Source organism: Panicum virgatum, chromosome 8K, assembly GCF_016808335.1.
Source record: "Panicum virgatum strain AP13 chromosome 8K, P.virgatum_v5, whole genome shotgun sequence".
In the NCBI taxonomy this organism is placed as follows: Eukaryota; Viridiplantae; Streptophyta; class Magnoliopsida; order Poales; family Poaceae; genus Panicum; species Panicum virgatum.
Window position 1 is genome coordinate 15,416,125 of NC_053143.1, and position 21,231 is coordinate 15,437,355.

A 21,231-nucleotide genomic window follows, 5' to 3' on the forward strand; every position below is an offset into this window, starting at 1 on the left:
ATCAGCAACCCTAAGCCTAGCACGCCTTCCGACATTGACCACCTGCTAATGCCGAACATCAACTGGTTGGCCCGGTCAAACGGCAATGAGATGTCCCAGGTGAATGAGCTTATGAAGATGCAGGGGGACCTCAAGTGGCGCAATCTGGATGGAGTAGGCGTTGCAATCAATTTCATCATCTGCTAGATTTAGCTGTGCAAGGACAGGATCGGACCTGCGTATGAGTACACGGCAAGTGAAGTTGTTACCCAGGAGGTGCCAAAGCTGCCGGATAAGGGCGACTTCTATGCCCGTGCCATGGAGTTCTTCAAGACCAGCACTGAGCTGCGCAACAAGGGCCAACCAAAGGCATATAGCCTGGCGAATCCACGGCCGGAGGTAAGATCTGACCATCACGACTGTGCTGCTTTTGACTCTATGTACGCATTTTTTAGACCTTTGGTAGTTTGTGCAGGACTGAGCTGCATATTTTTCCACCGTACTGGACAGCACTTGGCCAGCCGGCGTCGACGCACCGCCGAACAGGGACCTATAGCCAAAAAGGGTGCATGATGATGAGTCCTCCGAGTCCTCTGCTGGGAGGGAGGAAACCCCCGAGGGCTAACGATGCAAACTTGGGAAGGAGCCGGTTCGTGATGAGCCAGCCAAGAAGAAGAAAAAGACCGAACCGGCGGGGAGCTGCCCGGCAACCAAGATCAAAATTGGAGATCCTATCCGTGCCACCGGGCACTTATTGATGACAATGATGATGAAGATGTGGGCGAGGGGTATGGCTCCCCCCCCCCCCTCCCCGCCCCCCCTCTAACACTCAGCCGGTAACTCCACCAAGGGCTGCCAGGGGTGACGCCGGCGGTGATCAGCGAAACTCAAAGGTGAGCAGTCGCAGAGCCGCTGAGGGCCTGGTCCCTAGGCCTCAGCAGCAGGTCCCAGTGGGAGGGATGCCCACTACCGATCTCAAGATCCTGGCGCCGACTCAGCCGGCTCCGGGTGGCACAGTCGGAGCATCAGGGCAAGGTGGCTCTAGCAAGCTGCGTATCTTCAAGACATCCCGTCGCCGATCGAGGGCGTAAGTATATCTTCCAAATCTGATGTAGATTTATGTCTTTGTTGTTAAAACTCTATGCTAAATTACTATCCTGGTGCAGCGAAGTGTCGAATTAAGTGTCATGTGCGCCGGCACTAAAGACGCATGGCGAGAGGCAGAATCGCCAGCCAGAGACACCGGCGCTGAGGAGGCCACAAGGGGCCAATTGGACGAGGCACCGAAGAGCACAGAGCGTCCAACCAGTCCCGATATTGAAGACGTTCAGCCACCGAAGCTGATGGGAGAGCCCGAGGCACCGGAGCCGACCACCGGCGCTCTTCTAGAGGGCCAGTCACTCGGCGCCCCAAGCCAGCCGCTGAGCAGCAAGAGGTTAAGGCCCTCGGGGGATGCCCCGGAGGTGATAAAAGAAATCCCCCACCGAGTGCCTCAGATCGAGGACGTGCCCCATTAGCCCGTGCGCACCTTTGCTGTGCGGGGAAATAAGTTGGAGGTTCTCGAAGAAGAGGAGGCCACCTAGCAGGTGAAAAAGCTCAGGGCAACCCTTGCTGACGTGTCCAGCCAGATAACCGTAAGTGATCACACTTCGTACACTACTACAAAAACGTTGATTTGTCCCGGTTGGGAAACTGCTGTTGTCCCGGTTTCCCAACCGGGAACGCCAGTCCGGGACAAAAGGGGGTGCCCTTTTGTCCCGTGTCTGGCAACCGGGACAGAAGAGGACCTTTTGTCCCGGTTGGTAACACCAACCGGGACAAAAGGTGCAGCCAGCGCCCACGTGGCTGGCGCACCCTTTTGTCCCGGTTGGTGTTACCAACCGGGACAAAATGTCTCTTTTTTTTCATGTTTTTTTTTCTCAATTCTTTTTCTATTTCAATTATACTTTTGCATTTCAATTAAACTTATGTATTGGAATTCAGTGTGTATGATCTCCACTAATATATACATATATATATAGTTACTTATATAATATTTTTCCTAGATAGTTTTCATATATAAATTAATTCACTTATATATATATATATGTATACACATATCTATACATGTGAATTCCTTTACATATGAAAATGTCTAGGACCAATATTATATAAATATATATATACACATATATATTATTGGAGTGCTTATATATATAATACATACATACTCCATCATATTTGCATAGGTATATTCGTTCTTAATTACATAGTAGAATTCGCCTTTTGGAAATTTAATACATACATACTCATAAATAGAAATTTAATACATAGACACATATATATTTACATAGTTATATTCGTTCTTAATTACATATATACGCGTATATTGTCATATTTGCTGTGATTGTCAATATTAGATATTCCATCGTAGTAGAATTCGCCTTTTGGATCGAGGACTTGCTCAACAATATACGCTCAGATATTCCATCGTAGTAGAATCCCCCACCGAGTGCCTCAGATCGAGGACGTGCCCCATTAGCCCGTGCGCACCTTTGCTGTGCGGGGAAATAAGTTGGAGGTTCTCGAAGAAGAGGAGGCCACCTAGCAGGTGAAAAAGCTCAGGGCAACCCTTGCTGACGTGTCCAGCCAGATAACCGTAAGTGATCACACTTCGTACGTAGTTTCTTGTGCTGCTGAACTAGTCTCAAATATACGCGCTGATTTTGTTCCTACAGAATCTGATGGAGATGTTCGAGTCCTGCGCTCATCTCTTAGAGTGAGCGGGCCCCACCCTCAAAGAGAACAAGAGGCTTCGGGACTTGGTGGCGGCGCTCGAAGGGTTCCTGGCTGGAGCCCACGAGGAGAACTCATCGCTGAAGAACCAGCTAAGCGAGGCCGAAACTCATCTTTTCATGGCCAAGGAAGAGAAGAGAGGTGAGACCTTAGGCTCATCTGGCCACTGAAATGATGTACCTTACTTGTTGAATTATGCTGATGCAGTATTGGAGATAGAGCTCGACTACGCCCGGAAGATAGTGGAGAAAATGATCAAGGAGCTTGCTGGTACTTTCCGCGATGACGACGTATCCTCTATGCAAGCTAGCATGATTAACATGCTACCTTCTTTTGCAGATGTACGTGCCGGCTCCCAGGCCTAATTCTGCGACTATGACTTGCGCCTTGACACCGAGCAGAACAAGGTCAAGATCATTCCTGAAGGAGTGAGGCTGTTGCGCTGGACTGCGTTGATCTCGTGCTGGGATCTCTTTGACACGCGGGGCCCCAGGCCTGACGAGTTCGAGGAGAGATGTCAAGGATCCTTCGACCACTTCAAGGAGTTCATGTGCGATGTTGCTCGCTCAGCTGCCGGCCACGTGCTGGCTGTTGTCAAGTCACTGTATCCGAGGGTGAACCTGGAGATGATCAGCGAAGGCTTCGCCCAAGGGGTGTCGGATGTAAAGATCCCAACCCTTCAGGAAGAAGTGTCAGAGCCAGCGGTCAAGCTAGCTGATGACCTGGACCTGTTCGGTGACAAGGGAGATGCAGAGAAATAGATTAGGGAGAATTTCTTAATGTATCTCCTTAACTCGCTGAGCAGTTTGTATAGAAAACAATATGTTTATAGTTGTGTGTATGTGTGATCATGTTTAAAACATGAGCATTGCCTCTCCAATTAGTCCTTTAACTTCTCACTAGCCCCGGCTATCCCTCACCCCATGGCATAGAGCGCTACTACTCGTACACGCTTAAGAATTCAGGCGTCACCACCGAGGAGCCGCTGCCGACCGCCCATGACATAGAGCGCTACTACCCGTACACGTTTAGGTGCTAAGTAAGGAATAGGACCGCTTCTGAATAACGCGAATGAGAACGTGGCTGGTCGGCTAGACAATGGAGAGTGGTGTAAACTTTCGTAAAGGAGTAAAATTGGTGAGAAACACATAGAGAGGCGATGAAATGAAAACTTTATTATATAAATATATATATATATATATAAGGGATACATATTTTTTATAGGTAGAAACGCAGCCACTCTGAATGACACCTTCTTGAAAAAAAAGTGGGCGCGCTACTTCTACCCTAATAACCTCCTTGTCCTGTAGAGCTTGTCTGAGTAGCGGGTAGCTTCTTGGATTCAGCGTGGCATTTCTCCATGCGCGTAGAGAGATCAAGCGCCTCAGCGATGGCCAGGCTCTCTTTCTCGCAGGCATAGGAGGTGGCGAGGTCGGCGTGGAGAGTCAGTACGCCTTCTGGTGCTGGCATCTTCAGGATCAGGTTCACAAAGTGCAGCGCATGGCCATGAACTTAGCCAGCGCTGGTCGTCCCAGGATGGCATGGTAGGCGGTGTCGAAGTCAGCCACCAAGAAGTTCACGTCTTCCATATGGAAGTTCTCGGCGGTGCTGAACTATACCAGCAGTGCTACCTCGCCAAGAGGCTGTGAAGCTCTGCTGGGGACGATCCACAAGAAAGGATAATCAACAGGCATGAGGTCCTCCTTTGAAAGCCCTAACTCCGGTAGGATCATCGAGAACAGGATGTTCAGGGCGCTACCTAGGGATGAAAACCGTAACCGAAAATCTCGTTTACCGGGGCTCATTTTCGAGGTTTTACCGCTGTTTCAAAGAAAACGGAAACGATAACGGTAACCGAAGAAACGGAAACGATAATGGTAAAAAAATACGGAAACGATAACGAAAACGATTTTACCTCTTTCCGATCGTTTCCGCGTTTTATCGTATTTCCCCGGTAATTTCCACCAGTATTTTACCGGGAAACCTTCCTGTCCGACAGGTACTCCCATTCTCCCAATCTCCCATCGAGCTCCCAAGGCCCAGCTCGGCCCATCTCCACTCTAGTCAAATAAATACTCTAACCATCCGTCACCCCATCCCAGAAGGCTAGAACCCTAGTCGACCACAGTCGGCGACTCCTCGATCCTCGTCTCCTCGAGACCTCGACGCTTCGACTTCGCCGCCAGCCCGCCGCCTACCTTGGCCTTGGCCAAGCGCCTCGTCTACCACCAGCTTTAGACTCCAGCAAATCGGCATCGATGGCGCCTACGACAACACGACGCCGAGGACTAACGACGGAGGAATCGCCGCCGTCGCCACCATCAACCTGCCGCCGATTGATGGAACCACCCCCGCCGCCGACATCCGTGGCTCCAACAACCCGGCGGACAGCCGAATCTCTAGCAGCACCGTTCAGTGCGAGTGGTAAGCACTAAGCACTAAGCAGGGGGCCATGGTCCAGTGGTCTCTTGAATCTTAGCTCAGCTCTGTGTGCGCCACCGCGGCCTTCAGCTCGGCCAGCACCCCGTGGTGTGCCGCGGCCGCGTCCACCATCTGCCACAGCTGCGCGTCCGCCGCCGGCGCCGGTGCCGTGGCGTGCTCCTCCGCCTCCAGCGCTGCGTAGGACAGTAACAGACGTACATGCGTGCATGAGAGTGTAGACGTTGCATGGGTGTACTGCTTTGAGGCATTTCTTAATTAGTAAATCACGTGGACAACCTCCAGGTTTGTGTGAGCTGTAGTGCGATTTAGTTATTTATTACTTCAACACATTGACATGAGATGGTCTCTTGTCGTTTAGTGTTTAAAGTACAGTACGTTACTCCTCTTGTATTATATCCTATAATATTCAGAGTGATTACTATTTCACTTTTCACCTGTTATTTCTATATATTCCTTGTCATTTATCAGGCTATTTGTTTCCACTTAAATGACTCAATACTCATTAGCTAAATATTCCATTTCTCATTTCAGCGGAGAGCCAGACTGATCTGGCCGCCTCTTCAGGAACACCTAGAGCACCTGCAGCTTCATTGGATGTAGCATTAGTGCCAAGTCCTGCAACAGGCGGAAGTGGCACACAGGATGCTGGTGTCATCAATATTGAAGATGGAGGTGGGAGCGGTGACGATGAGCCTGCCGAGAAGAAGCAAAAGAAGTGTACATCAGGTGTTTGGGAGTACTTTGACAAGTACTGGGTGACAGTGGAGGTAAATGGCAAGAAGGAGCAGCAGCACTGGGCAAAATGCAAATTCCAAGGCTGTAATAACAAGACCAGCAAAGGTAGATGTGAGAGCAGGTTTGGAACAACAGGTTTTTGGACTCATCTAAGGTATTATCACAGTATTGTTAAAGGCCAGCAGCAAATAAAAACAGAAAATGATGAGAAAAATGGTGTAACTATTGTTAAACCTTTCAAATATGATCAAGAAGAAAGTCTGAAGAAATTTTACATGGCCATGATTGTGCATGAGTACCCCTTCAATATGGCTGAGCATGAATTTTTTCAAGATTGGGTTAAATCCTTGCGGCCACATTATCCTCTTAAGTCTCGTGTCACTGTGAGGAAAGAAGTAATGGATCTCTGTATGCTAGAGAAGGAAAATATGTATGAATACTTCAAAACTATTAACTGCCGTTTTAGTGCGACTATGGATATGTGGACTTCTAATCAGAACAAGGGATATATGTGTATCACCCTCCACTGGGTTGATGATGATTGGAAAATTCAGAAGCGAATTGCTAATTTTCTCCATGTGAAAGGACGCCATACCGGTGAGAAGCTATCAGATACTTTCACTTCATGTCTTTTGAAATGGTATGTTGAAAAAAAAATGTTTTCTCTCACTTTGGATAATGCTGCTGCAAATGAAGTTGCTGTTAAGGATGTGATTGTAGAACTCAAGAAGCATAGTCCTTTAGTCTGTGATGGCCAATTTTTTCACGTGAGGTGTGCCAACCACATCCTTAATCTTTCTGCTAGAGATGGTATGCGTGTGATTCAGTCAACAACTAAAAACATTAGAGCATTCATAGTAGCTGTGAAGGGATCTACTGTGCAGTGGGAGGAGTTTCTAAAGTGTGCTACTGAGTGTGGTTTGGACACAAACTCTGGGCTGTCACTTGATGTTTCCACAAGGTGGAATTCAACCTATTTGATGTTGAAGGATGCTACATATTATAGGCTGGCTTTCGACTGGCTCACATCATATGAACGCAAAAGGTACGAGCATATTTCACCTTCAGCTGAGGAGTGGAAGAATGCAGAAACTTTACTTCCATTCTTGAGAAAGTTTTATGACCTCACTGCAATATTATCTGGTATTTCATACCCAACTGCAAACTTGTTCTTTAGAGGATTTTGTGAAATTAAGCTCATGCTCAATGAATGGTGCTCTAGTACAGACCCCACCATTAGTGAAATGGCCAATGCTATGATTGTTAAGTTTGACAAGTACTGGAAGAAGTCCAATGTCGCTCTCGCTGTGGCGAATGTTCTTGATCCTAGGTTCAAGAGGAGAATTGTTGAATTTTACTTGAGAAAGCTATACAGTAAGTCCTATCAAGTTGAGCTTGACAAATTCAATGTTGTTCTTAAGAAGATGTATCACTTTTATGCTGCTGCTACTCCTTCCTCGTGTGATGCTCCTGCTCCTGCGGCTTCAATGGATGCAAATCAGATCGTGGACAGCATAGATACCGAGCTAGATAGCTTCCTATTTGATAATGCAACACATGGTGATGGCCCTGAGGAATCAAGTGAATTAACAAGATACTTGGCTGAACCAACCATTAAGATTAGTAAAGCCAAACAGCATACATTTGATATCTTAGCATGGTGGAAAAATCAAAAGGATGAATATCCTATTCTCTCCCAACTTGCCCGTGATGTGTTGGCCATGCAAGCATCAACTGTTGCTTCTGAATCCGCATTTAGTGCTGGTGGTCGTGTCGTTGATCCATATCGTAGTCGTCTTGATCCTGAGATGGTAGAGGCTTTGGTTTGCACAAGAGATTGGATACTTGCTGATAAAAAAGGTAAAAACATTAAAAAAACATATTGTATTGTATTGTATTGGTATTGCTTTGTTCGTTCCAATTGCCATTTTGTATAGTTCACCAATGGAACTGTTGTTATTTTTTGTAGGTACAAGGAAGGTTTCTTCAATTGTTTCTGATCTTGAGGTCCGCGAGAATATGAAGATTCAACCTGAACTTGAGGTATGAAAAAAACTATGAAAAGTAAATTGACCGGTCATAAGTAGGTGTTACCACTATTTTATTGTTTGTAATATATTACCATTGCACTACAAGATTTTTGACTTGAATAATATATCCTCCGTGTAGGAGGAGGTCATGGAAATGGAGATGGAGGTGGCTGCTGATGATAATGACATGCCTGATATTCATCTGTAGCAAGCTAGATGTCTAAAGCTTCAGATGGCCAAATTGCACTATTTTGTTTCTTTGTCAAATGCGTCAAACTTTGATATGTCATATGTGCATGTGTGTGTAGCAGCAGCAGCAGCACTGCACTAGCACTACTATGTCACTTTTGAACCCTGTCGTGTGTTTTGTTTAATGGCTAAGGTTGAACTTGACCTGCTGTAGTGCTATAATATTCTATTACTTATGTTGACGTGTCGTCATGTTGAGGTGATAAACTGATAATATTTTACGTATGATCTTGTCTTATTGAACCTATGTATTGTCATGTCTAACTGTTTTTTAACCTATAAATTATCAATTTTCGACCGATATCGAGCTATTCTCGATCGGATAGTTTCGTTTCCGAAGTTCCTGTATTATCGGCACCGTATTCATTTCCGTCAATACTGTTATCGATATCGTTTCCGAGAAAAAATGTGAAACTGAAAACAATTGAGGCTTCTTCCGATCGTTTCCGACCGTTTTCATCCCTAGCGCTACCACTGTCGATAAGCACCTTCTTGAACCGCACTTTCTTGATAGTTGGCGCCAGCACAAGAGGGAATCTCCCGGCATAAGGAATATCTGCCCACTGGTCGGCAACCAGGGGAGATACCGGGGGTCAGCGACCGTGTGAGTAGTGGAGATGGATAGGACTCACCGAGCCGTCAGCTTCTGGCTCCACCTATTCTCCGAGGCAGTTGCTCCTCCAAAGATGGTGCCGATGGTCCGATCTGCGTCTTGAAAGCTGTTGTTCAGGTCCTTAGGACCCTCATTGTCCTCCCGACGCCATCCTTCTTGCCATTTAGGCGCCTCTACATCTTGCTTTCATCGTCGCGGTAGGCCTTAGCCAGACCATAGCACTGGCACATGGTGTGAATAATACCCTTATGTATGAGGCAGAGGACATCCAGAAGCTTCTCGTACTCCGCATCATAATTGCACTTGCCACGCGGTTTTTTTACTGTGGCGACAACATTTTCTAGTCAGCGACGACGATACTGCGCAACCTTGGAGCTCTCCGCCCTTTCCTCGTAGCGGCAGTTGTGATCAGCGTGGCGCCATTCTTCATGGTGGTCATCGCGGCGATCATCGCGATGACGCGGCTGGCGATCTGTTGAAGAAGTCCGGGCAAGGGCGTTCTTGTGCTCTCAGTCATAATCCTCAGCATCGGCGTAGGCATTAGATGTTTGCAACATCTCGCCGATCATCTTTGGTGTCCTCCTATTGAACTATAATCGAAGCTCCTGGTGACAGTGGAGATCTCGGATGAACACGGAGACGACATCGCCATCGCTGATGTTGGGGATGGAGTTCCTCATCTCCGAGAAGCACCTGATGTAAGCACGGAGAGACTCGCCAGACCTCTGCTGAAGCTTTTCCAGGTCATGCTTTGTACCCGGCTGGACGTAGGTTGCCATGTAGTTCTCGATGAAGACTTTCTTGAGATCATTCGAAGAATCAATGGAATCCTCCTTTAGACCTGTTAGCCAGTTCATGGTCGAGGGGGCGAGCATAACAGGCAAATAATTTGCCAGTACATCGCTGCTTCCCATAGCTACTCGTGCAGCGATGAAGTAAAGTTGAAGCCACTGCTCGGGATTCACCTACCCGTTGCATTGTTCGACCGCAAAAACCTTGAAACATGCAGGCCACTGAACGGCATGCAGCCTTGCCGTAAATTGGCGAGGTCCTTCAGGATCACCTTGCACATTGACCTGCTAGTAGTTAGTGGGGTCTCCATGGTCCTGGTCATACTCCTACCGGCGGCAGACCTCCTCAGCATGGCGCTCAGCGCGCTGTGAACAGATGACGGTGTGACAATCGCAGCGGGTGTTGATCCTATCCCGGGCATCATACCCAGGCTGGTTGACCTCCTAGTTTGCGCCACGGTGATCAGCCCAACCTAGATGAGAAGGCCGACCACCGACTTCTTGCTGCACGGGATCCACCTGGTAGTTGCCTCTTGGGCCGACCCATAGATACGGACCACCACCCAGCTGGTGAGCGCCGGAGCGATGACTTCCTTCTACCCAGTGAGGACCACCAGGCTGTCAACCCGAGAATGATGGCTCTAAGTCAATGCCATCAAGTGAGATAGAGCAGGGTTACGGAGTTGGTTGACCTGGACCTGAGCGACTTTAAGGTACGCCGAACCCTGGCAACCTCTGGAGTCTGATGTAGCTGGGCTAACTCATGTGTCACCACGGTGAGGTTGGCACTCGGGGTCTGCTCCACCACATGCTCTCCGACGTGAAATTTTTTTTGGCTCGAGGTTGTGTGCCATGTGCCGTGGGTGAACATCATCATCGCTGTCTTCAGGAGCCAGAAAAAGGGTTTGCCGCATCATGACGGCACTAAGCACGATCAGCATTCCTGGGCTCCCGATGATAGGGTTACTATCTTTAGAAATTGGGTGGCTAATGTTATAGATGTAGAATAGTGAGCCGAAGAAACGTGAAGAAGGGTCGGTGTAGCTGACGACGGTCTCAGTGGAGCCATCCGAGTACACCTTCGGATCTTTCTCCAAGATAGTGTGGAGGGAATCTTCTGGATCTAGTGGTCAGATGACCACCGTACTTGCTGTAGGAACACCTTAACCAGCCTTAGGTAGATCTGGCTCGGTGAACTCATTGAGGTGAACCCTGGCGCGATGCCCGAACTGATAAGTGAAAGAGCGCCGGACGGTCTATTGGTAGATGGTACCAGCGCCCTTCAATCCGAAAGGACGGGTGATCGCCATGCCCACCGTAGGATGCTCCCGATCAGCCTTAGGCAGATCTATCATAGGTGGTGGTCGACGAACCGTGCACCCTCCTGGTGTGGCTGTGATCTCCAGATCATCTCCTTGCCACCTAAGGCAGCTCGGACTAGAGGAGCGCTCGGTGATGGTCATGCTGCGGTGGTCGGCGATAATGCCACCCTCAGTGGTCTGATGTATGACGGTCTGTGAAAGGGTCAAACAGGCGGCTAAGCTGTCCTGAACCCGATCCACATAGATGAGGAGATCTTCGATCTGAACAGCTTTCCGCGTATAATGAGGCAATAGGTGGCGGGTGCTTGGCTGAGCTGAGGACCCAGAATCTCGTGGGGAGGCTCTGAGATCGGATCTGTAGTTGACGGCGTCATCTCGATCGGGGTAGGATTATCCTACGCCGCATCCTTGATCTCCACTTTGCCGGCGGAGTCGATGGTCCAGGTCATGGATCCAATCCTAAAAGACTGGCCCAGCCTGGGAGCATACTCAGAGCTTGGGAAATGAACCATCTGATTCACCATTGGATCAAGCACGCACACCCCTACCTAGCACGCCAACTGTCAACAAAATGTGGTCAGCAGTCCACCGAGGGGTATACCCACAATGGTAGATCAAGTGTGGTGGGTTGCGCGTGATCAAGAACTAGATGATAACACAAGAGCAGGGACATGAGGTTTAGGTATGTTAGGGCCATCAGCATGATGTAACGCCCTACGCCATGTGTTCTGGTGGATTGTACTGAGCTATGGAATGTAATATCGGATGAATGGGATGGAATGAGGGGGGGTCCCTACCCACCTTATTAGGCTAGGGGGCAGTGTTACCAGTCGATTATATCTAAATCTACAGGGTTACATAGCAAGTAATATTCTAGGAGATTATAATATCGAGCATATCTAATCATATCTCTCTTATGCCTAGATGTCCTCCAGACGACTTGCGAATCATGCCGAGCAGCGTCGAGCACTGCAAGCCACCGTCTTGTGGGTTGGGCCTCCCCTGATGGTGCAGCCCAAGTTGGTAGGTATGGGTACCTGGGTTTATACCCCCCCCCCCCACAGGCTCTCCTCGCAGATGTAGAACCAACCCTCGTAGATGTGGGTTGGAGGAGAAGAGAGGTATGTTGACATAGGCACTCTTTTGGCAAAGCTTGAAGCTAGGGCCACCCACCAACAATGGATTGCCATCATAATACAGTAATCTCACCTCGAACAAATCCACCCAAAATGCAAAATTGGGTTGTTCTATTCCAAAGTAGTATTCAAAAGGGCATTGAAGATGGAGATGTGCAAAATGCTTTCAGATTTAGGAGGTGTACCTAAACCCCATAATGGTGCAGTGATTCCTTGAAGAATCAATGCATCATCCCCGAGAACCCCCTCTGGAATGAGATGAAGAAAATGATCTTTCTAATGTTTTGCATCGGGAATTCCTCTCCACTCTCCTAAAACCGATCTCCAACCGATGAGCTCCTATGACACCAAGAATCGACTCTTCACAAGCTCGTGTAAGTTCCCTTCTATCACGAATGGTAGCTTATAGAAAGATGTCGGTCACTCACCTCCGTCCTTACCATGTCGATGGATCCCCACTTTTTGATGCAACACACTTCCTTTTCCCCATTGGTGGTGACGATGGAGGGGGATCTATGCGGCGGTGAGTCTCGCTCTAACATTGGCAATGCTGAGGCATGAGGGCGTGAGGAACAACGGTGAAGGTTGGGATTTACTATGGATTGGGGAAGGAAGACAAAGTGACAAAATGACAAAGACAGCGTCGCGAATATGATAGAGTCTCTCACTCCCTTTTTATATTGGGCACTTAACGGAGTGGGCCTCGCAGTTTGCCTTCCATCCAGCATAACGATTGGGTTCGTATAGTTGGCCCAGACAATGGGACCAATTAAGACAGCCCGAACAAGCTTAGAGCAAGGGAATACTTGTAGTGGCTATCAGTCAGTCCTTAATCTATTGCACATGCAACTCAGAAACTACAGTACTCGAATGAAGCTCACGCTCGAATCTACGAGCATGCTCTCAAGGAAGGCCACTGATCGACTTGGACCAAGTACATAGATCATGATTCGACCAGGAGTTTATAGCATGCCCCCAGTTGGACGAGTACTCAGATGCCACTCTTCATCCCATTATTGGCTCGACGAGCGCAGGCATTGCTTCTTGCAATGGCAAAACATCTATTTCTCAAAGATGGTGTTAGTGAATGAAATTTTTTGACACTAAGACACTCGATGTGTACAATACATGATGCTAGCGAATAACATTGTTTGACACTTCATTATACTCAATGTGTGCAATAACAAAAACCTTTCGAGCTCAGGGCTACCTGAAACTCGGTTAACCTAACTATTGCATTGTTGCATCATTATCTTTAATAGGCTATCATAATGAGCAAGATGAAGAATGCACCTTCAGAGGGCATAACAAATAGGTCAAACGAATGACCGGCTCATCATGAAGAAATTTGGGGCTACTGTCATTATACTGGGCCTCGGATACCATCGCCGCAAGGAAAACAACCCAATCGAGGTGTGGTGGGCTGAGCATGCAGAACAAGAGACCCAAATCAAATGGGATGGGGTACCTTGACAACTTGGAGGACAATGCATCGACTAGATGTGCTTAGAAGCCAATTAATCTATAGAGATCCACTCGGACCCGATTCCTATTTCCTTGTAACAAACTAGATATTGCCAGATACGATAGGAATTACTCTATGTAAGCCTTACCCCTCAGACTATATAGGAAGCGAAAGGGTCCTATTGTTCCGGTAATCATGCCTGATCCTTGTATTCTAGGCTCTAGCAAATGTCAGCACCCCTTAAAACCCAAGCAGACAACACATAGAGAAGCTTTCTCCACTGGACGTAGGGTACCCTTTACCTTAAATCAGTACAAATTCATGTCTAGTGTGCTACCCCTCTAATCCCCGCGTGCATGTTAATATATTGCCACTCAACAGTTGTAGTGGAGATGCAATTGGAGTGATGGCCAATTAAGCTAAGTTGAAGTTGGATCTCCTTAATGCGGTTTAATGTTGCCTTTACCCAAGCTCATAAGCATTCTTTAATTACTTGTTTTTTTCATAAGAAAGTGCTATTGAATAATTTTCTAGAATATTGTTATAAGAATTACAGAATAAGGGAAAAAGGAAATATAAAGTTATGAAAAGAGAAGTGGGGCCAACACCGACAACCTACATGCTGCACGTTTCGTAGCTCACTGCAACTTCCAAAAAGGTGTGCGTTTAGCGTGTCCTAAACTAGCAACTCAGCTAGTTCTTCTGCATAGAACTGTGGATTCCCAATCTTTGATGGGTGATTAAAGATTTCAGTGAAGAAACATGGGGAATTTGCGCATCTCTAGCTCCCAACTCAATATAATATATTAACTACTAGATAACATAGTTTTGTAATTTAAACTCTTAATCCATTCTATAACACTATACAAATGACCATTCTTTAAAATTCTCAATTAATGATTAAAAGATAAATACTAGGAAATTTCCTAATTCTCGGGTCAGTGTAAGCGCTCACTAACCCTCCCTGCTTCCCCTAGGCATGCCGCCCAGCCCCTGTGACCCAATCTTCCCTTGCATTATCACCATTGTCTAATTCTGTACCCACCATCTGTGGCAACGGTTGTCGTTGGGGTTGCATTTGCTGCATATGTTGCTGCTGAAGCTTCTGTTGTTGTATTTGTTGCCTCAGTTGTTGTTGATGTTGCATTTGTTGCCATAGCTATTGCTGGTATCGAGGTTGTTGTTGTTGCATTAGCTGTTGCGGTAAATGTAGTTGTTGAAGCTGTTGCTGGTGTAGCTTTTGTTGCTGCATTGGCAGATTTTGAGTTGATGCCTGTGCTTTGAACACCATCATGTTCCAAGCAAAAAGGGCAATATTTCAGCAACTAGAAACGAGCATGTATAAATATATACTGTTTGGGCGCCCATACTTATTTGACTATAATTAAGATTACCTGCATATGTTGTTCATGCTGCATTTGTTGCATCTGCTGCTGCTGTCGGATTTGTTGTTGAAGACGTTGGATGTTTTGATGCTGCGCCTGTTGTTGTAGTTGTTGTTGGTGTAGAAGTTCTTGCTGTTGTTGTAGCTTTTCCTGTTGCACTGGTGATGGTTGAGTTAAGACCGCTGGTTTGAACATCACCATGTTCTGGGGAAAAGAGCAATATTTTAGTAAATGCATATAAGTACGTATACATTTAACTAAATTAAGATTACCTCAGGGAAGAGCATGCCAATCAGACGCCCTGGTTTTTCAGACATTGAAAGTAGTAGAGTTTGCGATGGTAATAGTATCACAGCACACTGAATCAGTGATTCTTAAAGATTAGAATCATATGAAATGAGTTCCAAAAAGTTAAGTGTATCAGAGACTATAGATGCACCACACCCGAATATACAAGGTACTAAAAGATTAGAACCAGTCACTAACCAGCTTCTTCTCTTGTAGTTGTCCAAGAAAGCCATGATGATTTAATGTCCGAAATACTAGGAAGTCTGCCTTTCCAACATATTGTCTTCAGAATATCCAAGGAAAGATATCACCAACAACACATTATAAGAAAATGTGATAATGCAATGTCTGACATTGAAAAGAATGAGTTGAGAAACAAACTTCTTGTTCATATGCTCCTGGGCTATGAGGCGAACAATATGCATAGTTTCTGGCCAATCTGCTGCAACTCTACATACCAAAGATAGTGCTTTCAGTTTCCTACTTAGTCTAGAAGCAAAACAAAAAATAGCAGAAAATGATTCAACTAGAGAGGGGGACATTTCTCTTTGCATTATGCACACTAAGCCTGACACTATGTGTTACATATGCATCATTAGCACGTACAAACTACTAAGAAAAATGAACAATTCTAATACAACTCATTCCTGATAAGACAAGGGCAACAAAAACATCAACTAACTAGGAGTATTGTTTTCAACCACTGTAATCAAAATAAAACACTAATTGCATAGAGATTCAGGAAAATGGACACTTACGTTTCGGACACTGTTCCGCCGCTGAAGCTCTGTTGAAAATTAGTGAGTGAGAATTATGAGTTACACGAATAAATGCCTTGATAATATACATAAATAGTAAAAGAAAAACATAGCAGGATTGTAAAACACTAAAAGCACAAGGGCTAAGAGATCCCAACTTTGAAGGTGAACATAAACAGTGGCTGAAAATGAGCATGACAGCTACTAATTCAGTCCATTTTTAAGGGGTTTAAATTATTTACTAGAAGCATAAGCAATAAGAATGATACGATTAGGAGTTTATTCCAAACTAGTGTTAGCAAGAAAATTGGTCAAAGATAACACAAGATTCATTTGAATGAGCTTTTAATGGAAAAGATTTTTTTTCCTTCAATTTCACACAGACCTACAAAGAGCATGAAAGTGTCACCATGTCTCAGGAATCAATCATTCAGCTAGTAACACTAGAAATTCGAAAAGATATAGGAAGCTTTTATACTTTTTTGGAAAATAACACATAATGTTTGGAATTACAATAATGCAAATAGGGACTTACTTCGAGTTTAGAAATAAATACAGGCTGTCCTTGTCTTTGCCCGGCTAAGGTTCCCTGTAATATAAATCAGAATTTACATAATGGTTCAGTGTTACAACATCTGACAGTGGAATTTGGAGGCCAAGGAGAGTTTATCCAGTGTTGGTATGTGCCCGTGTATTGACTGATAAGGAACGAAATGCATGACAGCTGATACAGCATATAACATTTAATATGCAAATATGATATATTGAAATATATCATAAAAACTATCACAATTAACTATCATAGATCCTATGCTTTATTATATTAACACAAGTACAGGCTACTGTATAGAGAAAATTTATGTGTCCTTCAAAAAAAACAGAAGAGGGCCAGATTTTGTACTGCACAGAAACATATATTGTCACAGCAGGGCCAAATAATAAGGCTCCTGTATATGAGTCAAGCGCTCTGCACTGCACTTAGAATTTCTATGTCAATGAAGAGTTTGGGATGTTGTCTATGCACATATAAATGCTAAAGAGGAAGAACCCTTTACCTCCCAAATTTTGACATATTTTGGTGGCGGTTGTTGGGCATTGGGATGCAGCCCAATAGGCACATTCATGGCAGAACTGAGTGGATTGATTCCTGCTTGCCGATCCATGGCCATGCTGTTGTGCTGAGAGGATGATGCAGCATTATCTGAATTGTCCCATGCAGTAGAAGTGTTTGAGCCAAGGGAGCCAAAGCCAAGAGCTGTGCTCTGTACCATCATCAGTTCCGTACCAATTGGTTGTCCAGGTCCAGACACAGAGAAGGTAATAGAGGGTGTCGATGTCGTGCCACTTGATATCATGTTTGACATGTGGACTTGTAATGGTGTTATTGCCCCCATATTCGGCAGTCCCATCGAGGTTGTAGCTTCTCCGGAAAAAGTAGAGTTCATCTGTGGAAACTGTGATAGATTGCTGAGGAGGCCGCCATGACCACCGGGGCCAACTGGCTGATGAACAGGGTTTCTTATAGGGCTGTGTTCTTGCATACTTTCATTTGCAATAATTTTTGTTTCTTGTGAAATAAGAGATGACGATGAAGGTTGCAGTGTTGATATCCCTTGTGAAGCCAAGTTGGGAATAAGTGTGAAGTTCCAGACACCAGAAGGTCCGGAAACCATCGGTAGGGCTGCTGGTTCCTATAACAATAAACAAAAATTGTAAAGGTATAACCAGAATGAAGAAATAGAAACAGAAATTTCAATAATAGTGCAGCTTACAAGTGTAACAGTTGCACTAGAAATAATGCCTCCAACACCAGCCGTTTGGCTGCCCATCGTTGGTCCATCCACTGGAACATTGCGTGTGGAATTTGTCAGCAATCAGCAATCAGCATGTCAATGCTACTGAACCGCGTTCAGTACTAGTCAGTACTAAGCATCAGTGTGCCGAAAATACTGAATACTACTGACACACGACTACTGATTTTTTTTTCAGTATAACAGTTTGGTGTAGAATATTACTCTACATCTAGGGTGTAGAATAGCACATATGTGTGTGTGTATATATACACACACTACTTTAACAAAACTTTGTTCCATGGAACAAATGATGCAAACCACTCAGCAAGAATTTCATATGCATGCAAAGGAGCAACGCATTGCAATTACGGATTTACCTATGTGCTCGAAATCGAATTCCGGCGTCACCACCACTTCCGGCAGGTTGGTCTTGAACGCTTTCACAAGGTTCCCCATGAACGTGCGCGTAACTCCGGTGAGGTTGGCGACCTTCTCCTTGTACGCCCTGAACGCCGTGGCGGCGACGGTGGACTCGCCGTCACCATCGGCACCACAGAAGAGCTCCTTCCTCTCCAGCTCGGCGCAGCCGTGCAGGGACTCGAGCCACCGGTTGGCCTGGCTCTGCAGGTCGTCGAACAGGTCGCGCTTGGCCGCGTCGCGCTCCTGGTCCAGGAACAGAAAGTACGCGTAGGCGTGTGCCCACCGCAGCACCCGCCGGCCATCGGCGATCTGCCGGTACGCCTCGGTCACGAACCCGAGCTCCATCGCCGGGAGGTCCACCAGCCTGGCCATCCTCTCGAGCTCCGACCGCTCCAGCTCGTCCGCGTCCGCGAGCGCCTTCTGCAGCGACTTGCCGTTGCCCGCCCACCGCTCGTAGTGGTACAAGTACCTGTCCAGCGACGCCTTGGCCTGCCTCCGCCGCGTCTCCTCCTCGTCCGCGGCGGCGGCCTCCAGCTCCTGCCGCTGGCGGTAATCGTAGCGCGTGCAGCCCCTGTGGTTGTCCCAGGGGTCGAAGCAGAGCCAGCAGAACTGGTGGCGGCAGGGGGCGCCGCACGTCATGTGGTTGCAGCCGTGGTTCTTCTCGATCGGCCGCCGGCACTTGGGGCAGCGCTTGGTGTTGGCCACCACCCAGTTGGCCGTCTCCGAGTCGGAGGCGTTCTTGGCCAGCCACGCGCGCACCGTGGCGCACGACACCGGCCGGTGCGCCTCCTCGCCGCAGCGCCAGCAGAAGCCGTGCCTGCACCCGCAGCAGAACACGTCTGTCGCCGCCACCGCGTCGGCGGCGGCGTCTCCGAGGAACTCCACGGAGCGGGTGCACCCGGCGCCGCCGCACCACTTGATCCGCCCCCCGCTCTCCTCCACGTACGATCGGAGCCAGAACCGCGCGTACCTAGCCCTGTCAGCGGCGCTCGCCGCCACCTCGTCGACGAGCTCCCGGACGACGGGCGCCGAGCAGGAAGGCTCCGGGCACCGCAGCGACAGGCACCGCGGGCCGTCGCCCACGGCCGCGGCGACGTATCCGCTCCAGCAGCAGTCGCAGTAGTAGTGGGAGCACCCAGCCGACCTCGTCCTACCCGCGGGGTACGGATCGAAGCAGATGCCGCAGACCTGCGGCCGCGGGCTGCGCGCGTCGGGGATTAGGACTAGCTCCTCGCCGTCTTCCGGTGCCGGCAGGCCGACGGCGCCGCGGACGCGCCGGTCGTCCGTGAACCACTCCTCCTGGACCCGCCCGACGCTCCACTTGAAGTGGCGCAGCAGGACGGCCGCGAAGCCCGTCGGGATCGACACGACCTCGGCGACCTTGGCCGTGTCCGCCTCCTGCCGCGCGCGGACGTCGGACTCGGTGAGGACGACGTACCTCTGCTCCGTGTCGCATGCCGAGGCGTCGCCCTTTGATTGCTCAGCTTCGTCGCCGTCGTAGAAGTCGTCGTACCCGTACATGTAATCCTCGCCGGCGCCGTCGTCGTCGTCAGCCGTTTTCTGAGGATGCCCGCCGTCGTAGAAGTCGTCGCCCTCTCCGTCGTCGCTGGCCCCAGAGCTTGGGCCGACGCCGCATCTCTTGTTGCGGCCGCTCGTCTCGCCGTCGTCGTCGGCCGATCGTCGGTATCTCTTGTTGCACACACCGGCACCGCCGCCGCCGCCTGATGCCATGCCGCGCCGCCCCGGGTTGCGCTAGGCCAGGGCAGTGGATTCTTGCGAGCGCTTGGACTAATCCTAGGCAGTAGACACGTTCGATTGGCATCCTGCGTCCTAATTAACCGGGCTGGCATTCCTAAAAGCCGCTTTTTTATTAAAATTACAAAATAAAATGGTTAATAGCAATATATAATGATGCCCCCTTCCTTTGTCATCTCGGTGACGTCAGCAGGCCAACGATCGATTCGGTATTAAAAAAAAGCACAAGAACAAAGAGACTATCGAAACTTAGCTACGAAGCATGGTATATTATAAGCAATTGGACATATTCGAAATAAAATTAAAAACAACAAAGACTTGGGAACAGTCAACGGTCATGCTTTGCCGTCGCGGGCGTGGCTGCTGACGTCCCGCGTCCACTGCGGGAGCTCGTCAGCTCGCAGTTCTCGCTCGCACGATCTCCTGTCAATCAAAAATTAAAATACAATCATTCTAGTTCTTTTCTCACTTGGCTTTTTGGTGGGTGACGACTGACGAGGCAGTGTTTTCTGGGTTTATTAGTGGCCTGAGCACCACAATCAGTTGAAGAGATATATTTTTTAAAATCTTTGGATCAAGCTCCGTTCTATCTTGCAAAAAATAAAAAAAAGCTCCGTTCTATCTTCACTCGAAAGGTGTCGATGTGGGGTGACAAATCTCTAGAAGCTTGTGGGTGTCATCGTGTCGATGTGAAAGGTGGCAAATCTGTTTTATTTTTTTGATTCAGCAAATCTGGTTCTTTTGGAATAGTAACCAGCCGGAAGGCCGCGAGATGACTACAAAGATTTCTTCTTCTTCTTTATTTACTGTATTTTAGGTTATCCGATGTCTTTTTTTTCGAAAGGGAAGATGTATTAAACAGCACAGTACACCCCTCCTTTTACAAACAGATCCTCGAAAGAAAGAGAAATTACAAACGAGATTGTAATTTGTCCGCTCGAGGGCCCTGTTTGTCCTTAGCACCACCTCCTTCCTCCGGATCCACCTTCTATCATGCCAGGGACTCCAAGCTTTGGTAGAGCCGCAAGATCCAATGCCCGGAACACCAAGCGCATCATATCCATTGAAAGAACATCGGCCATCACCTTGACATAATAGAAGAGGACGAACGATTCCACCATCGCCAGCCAAAAGGCCGACGACCAGAAGAAAAGTCTAGCGTCCCTGAGAAATCCAGCAACCTAGACAAGCCACCCACCCAAGGGGATACTCGAAACTCCCACCCTTTCGCAAAAGCATGGGAGAAAGACACTCACACTGCCTTGAGCATGGACCAAAGGAACGCATGTGCCGTC

At 47.7% G+C, this 21,231-nt stretch overlaps 1 protein-coding gene and 1 long non-coding RNA gene across 7 annotated transcripts; one reads left to right on the top strand and one right to left on the bottom strand.

Annotated features, from left to right (window-relative positions):
* The first annotated feature begins 2,490 nt into the window (after positions 1 to 2,490).
* LOC120646193 lies at positions 2,491 to 3,576 on the top strand. The gene is made up of 4 exons (XR_005664305.1): positions 2,491 to 2,617; positions 2,697 to 2,895; positions 2,962 to 3,024; positions 3,094 to 3,576. It is a non-coding gene; the product is annotated as an uncharacterized LOC120646193 (long non-coding RNA).
* A 10,731-nt stretch (positions 3,577 to 14,307) lies between these two features.
* On the bottom strand, positions 14,308 to 20,039 carry LOC120644036 (probable E3 ubiquitin-protein ligase ARI5). Of its 6 annotated transcripts, none has more exons than XM_039920572.1 (10): positions 18,139 to 20,033; positions 17,741 to 17,811; positions 17,024 to 17,659; positions 16,504 to 16,557; positions 15,969 to 15,997; positions 15,592 to 15,660; positions 15,409 to 15,493; positions 15,195 to 15,281; positions 14,932 to 15,126; positions 14,308 to 14,815 (listed from the first exon to the last, which is right to left on the bottom strand). In XM_039920572.1, the coding sequence occupies exons 1-10, from the start codon at positions 19,910 to 19,912 to the stop codon at positions 14,729 to 14,731; spliced, it is 3,087 nt and encodes a 1,028-aa protein (XP_039776506.1). In that variant the 5' UTR covers positions 19,913 to 20,033; the 3' UTR covers positions 14,308 to 14,728. The 6 variants fall into 6 exon arrangements, 3 of the variants coding, with proteins under 3 accessions (XP_039776506.1, XP_039776505.1, XP_039776507.1); XM_039920571.1 differs by having other exon boundaries at positions 14,308 to 14,810; positions 18,139 to 20,008; XR_005663354.1 differs by having other exon boundaries at positions 14,337 to 14,810; positions 15,195 to 15,295; positions 18,139 to 20,008.
* Positions 20,040 to 21,231: the final 1,192 nt, after the last annotated feature.

What these genes read in the sequence shown, in the direction of transcription:
- LOC120644036 (XM_039920571.1), bottom strand. Translation starts at nt 19,912, where the DNA reads ATGGCATCAGGCGGCGGCGGCGGTGCCGGTGTGTGCAACAAGAGATAC. An exon ending in TATTTATTTCTAAACTCGAA is followed by an intron (nt 15,998 to 16,503) that starts GTAAGTCCCTAT and finishes AATTTTCAACAG; the next exon opens with AGCTTCAGCGGCGGAACAGT. An exon ending in GGCGGAACAGTGTCCGAAAC is followed by an intron (nt 15,661 to 15,968) that starts GTAAGTGTCCAT and finishes TTTGGTATGTAG; the next exon opens with AGTTGCAGCAGATTGGCCAG.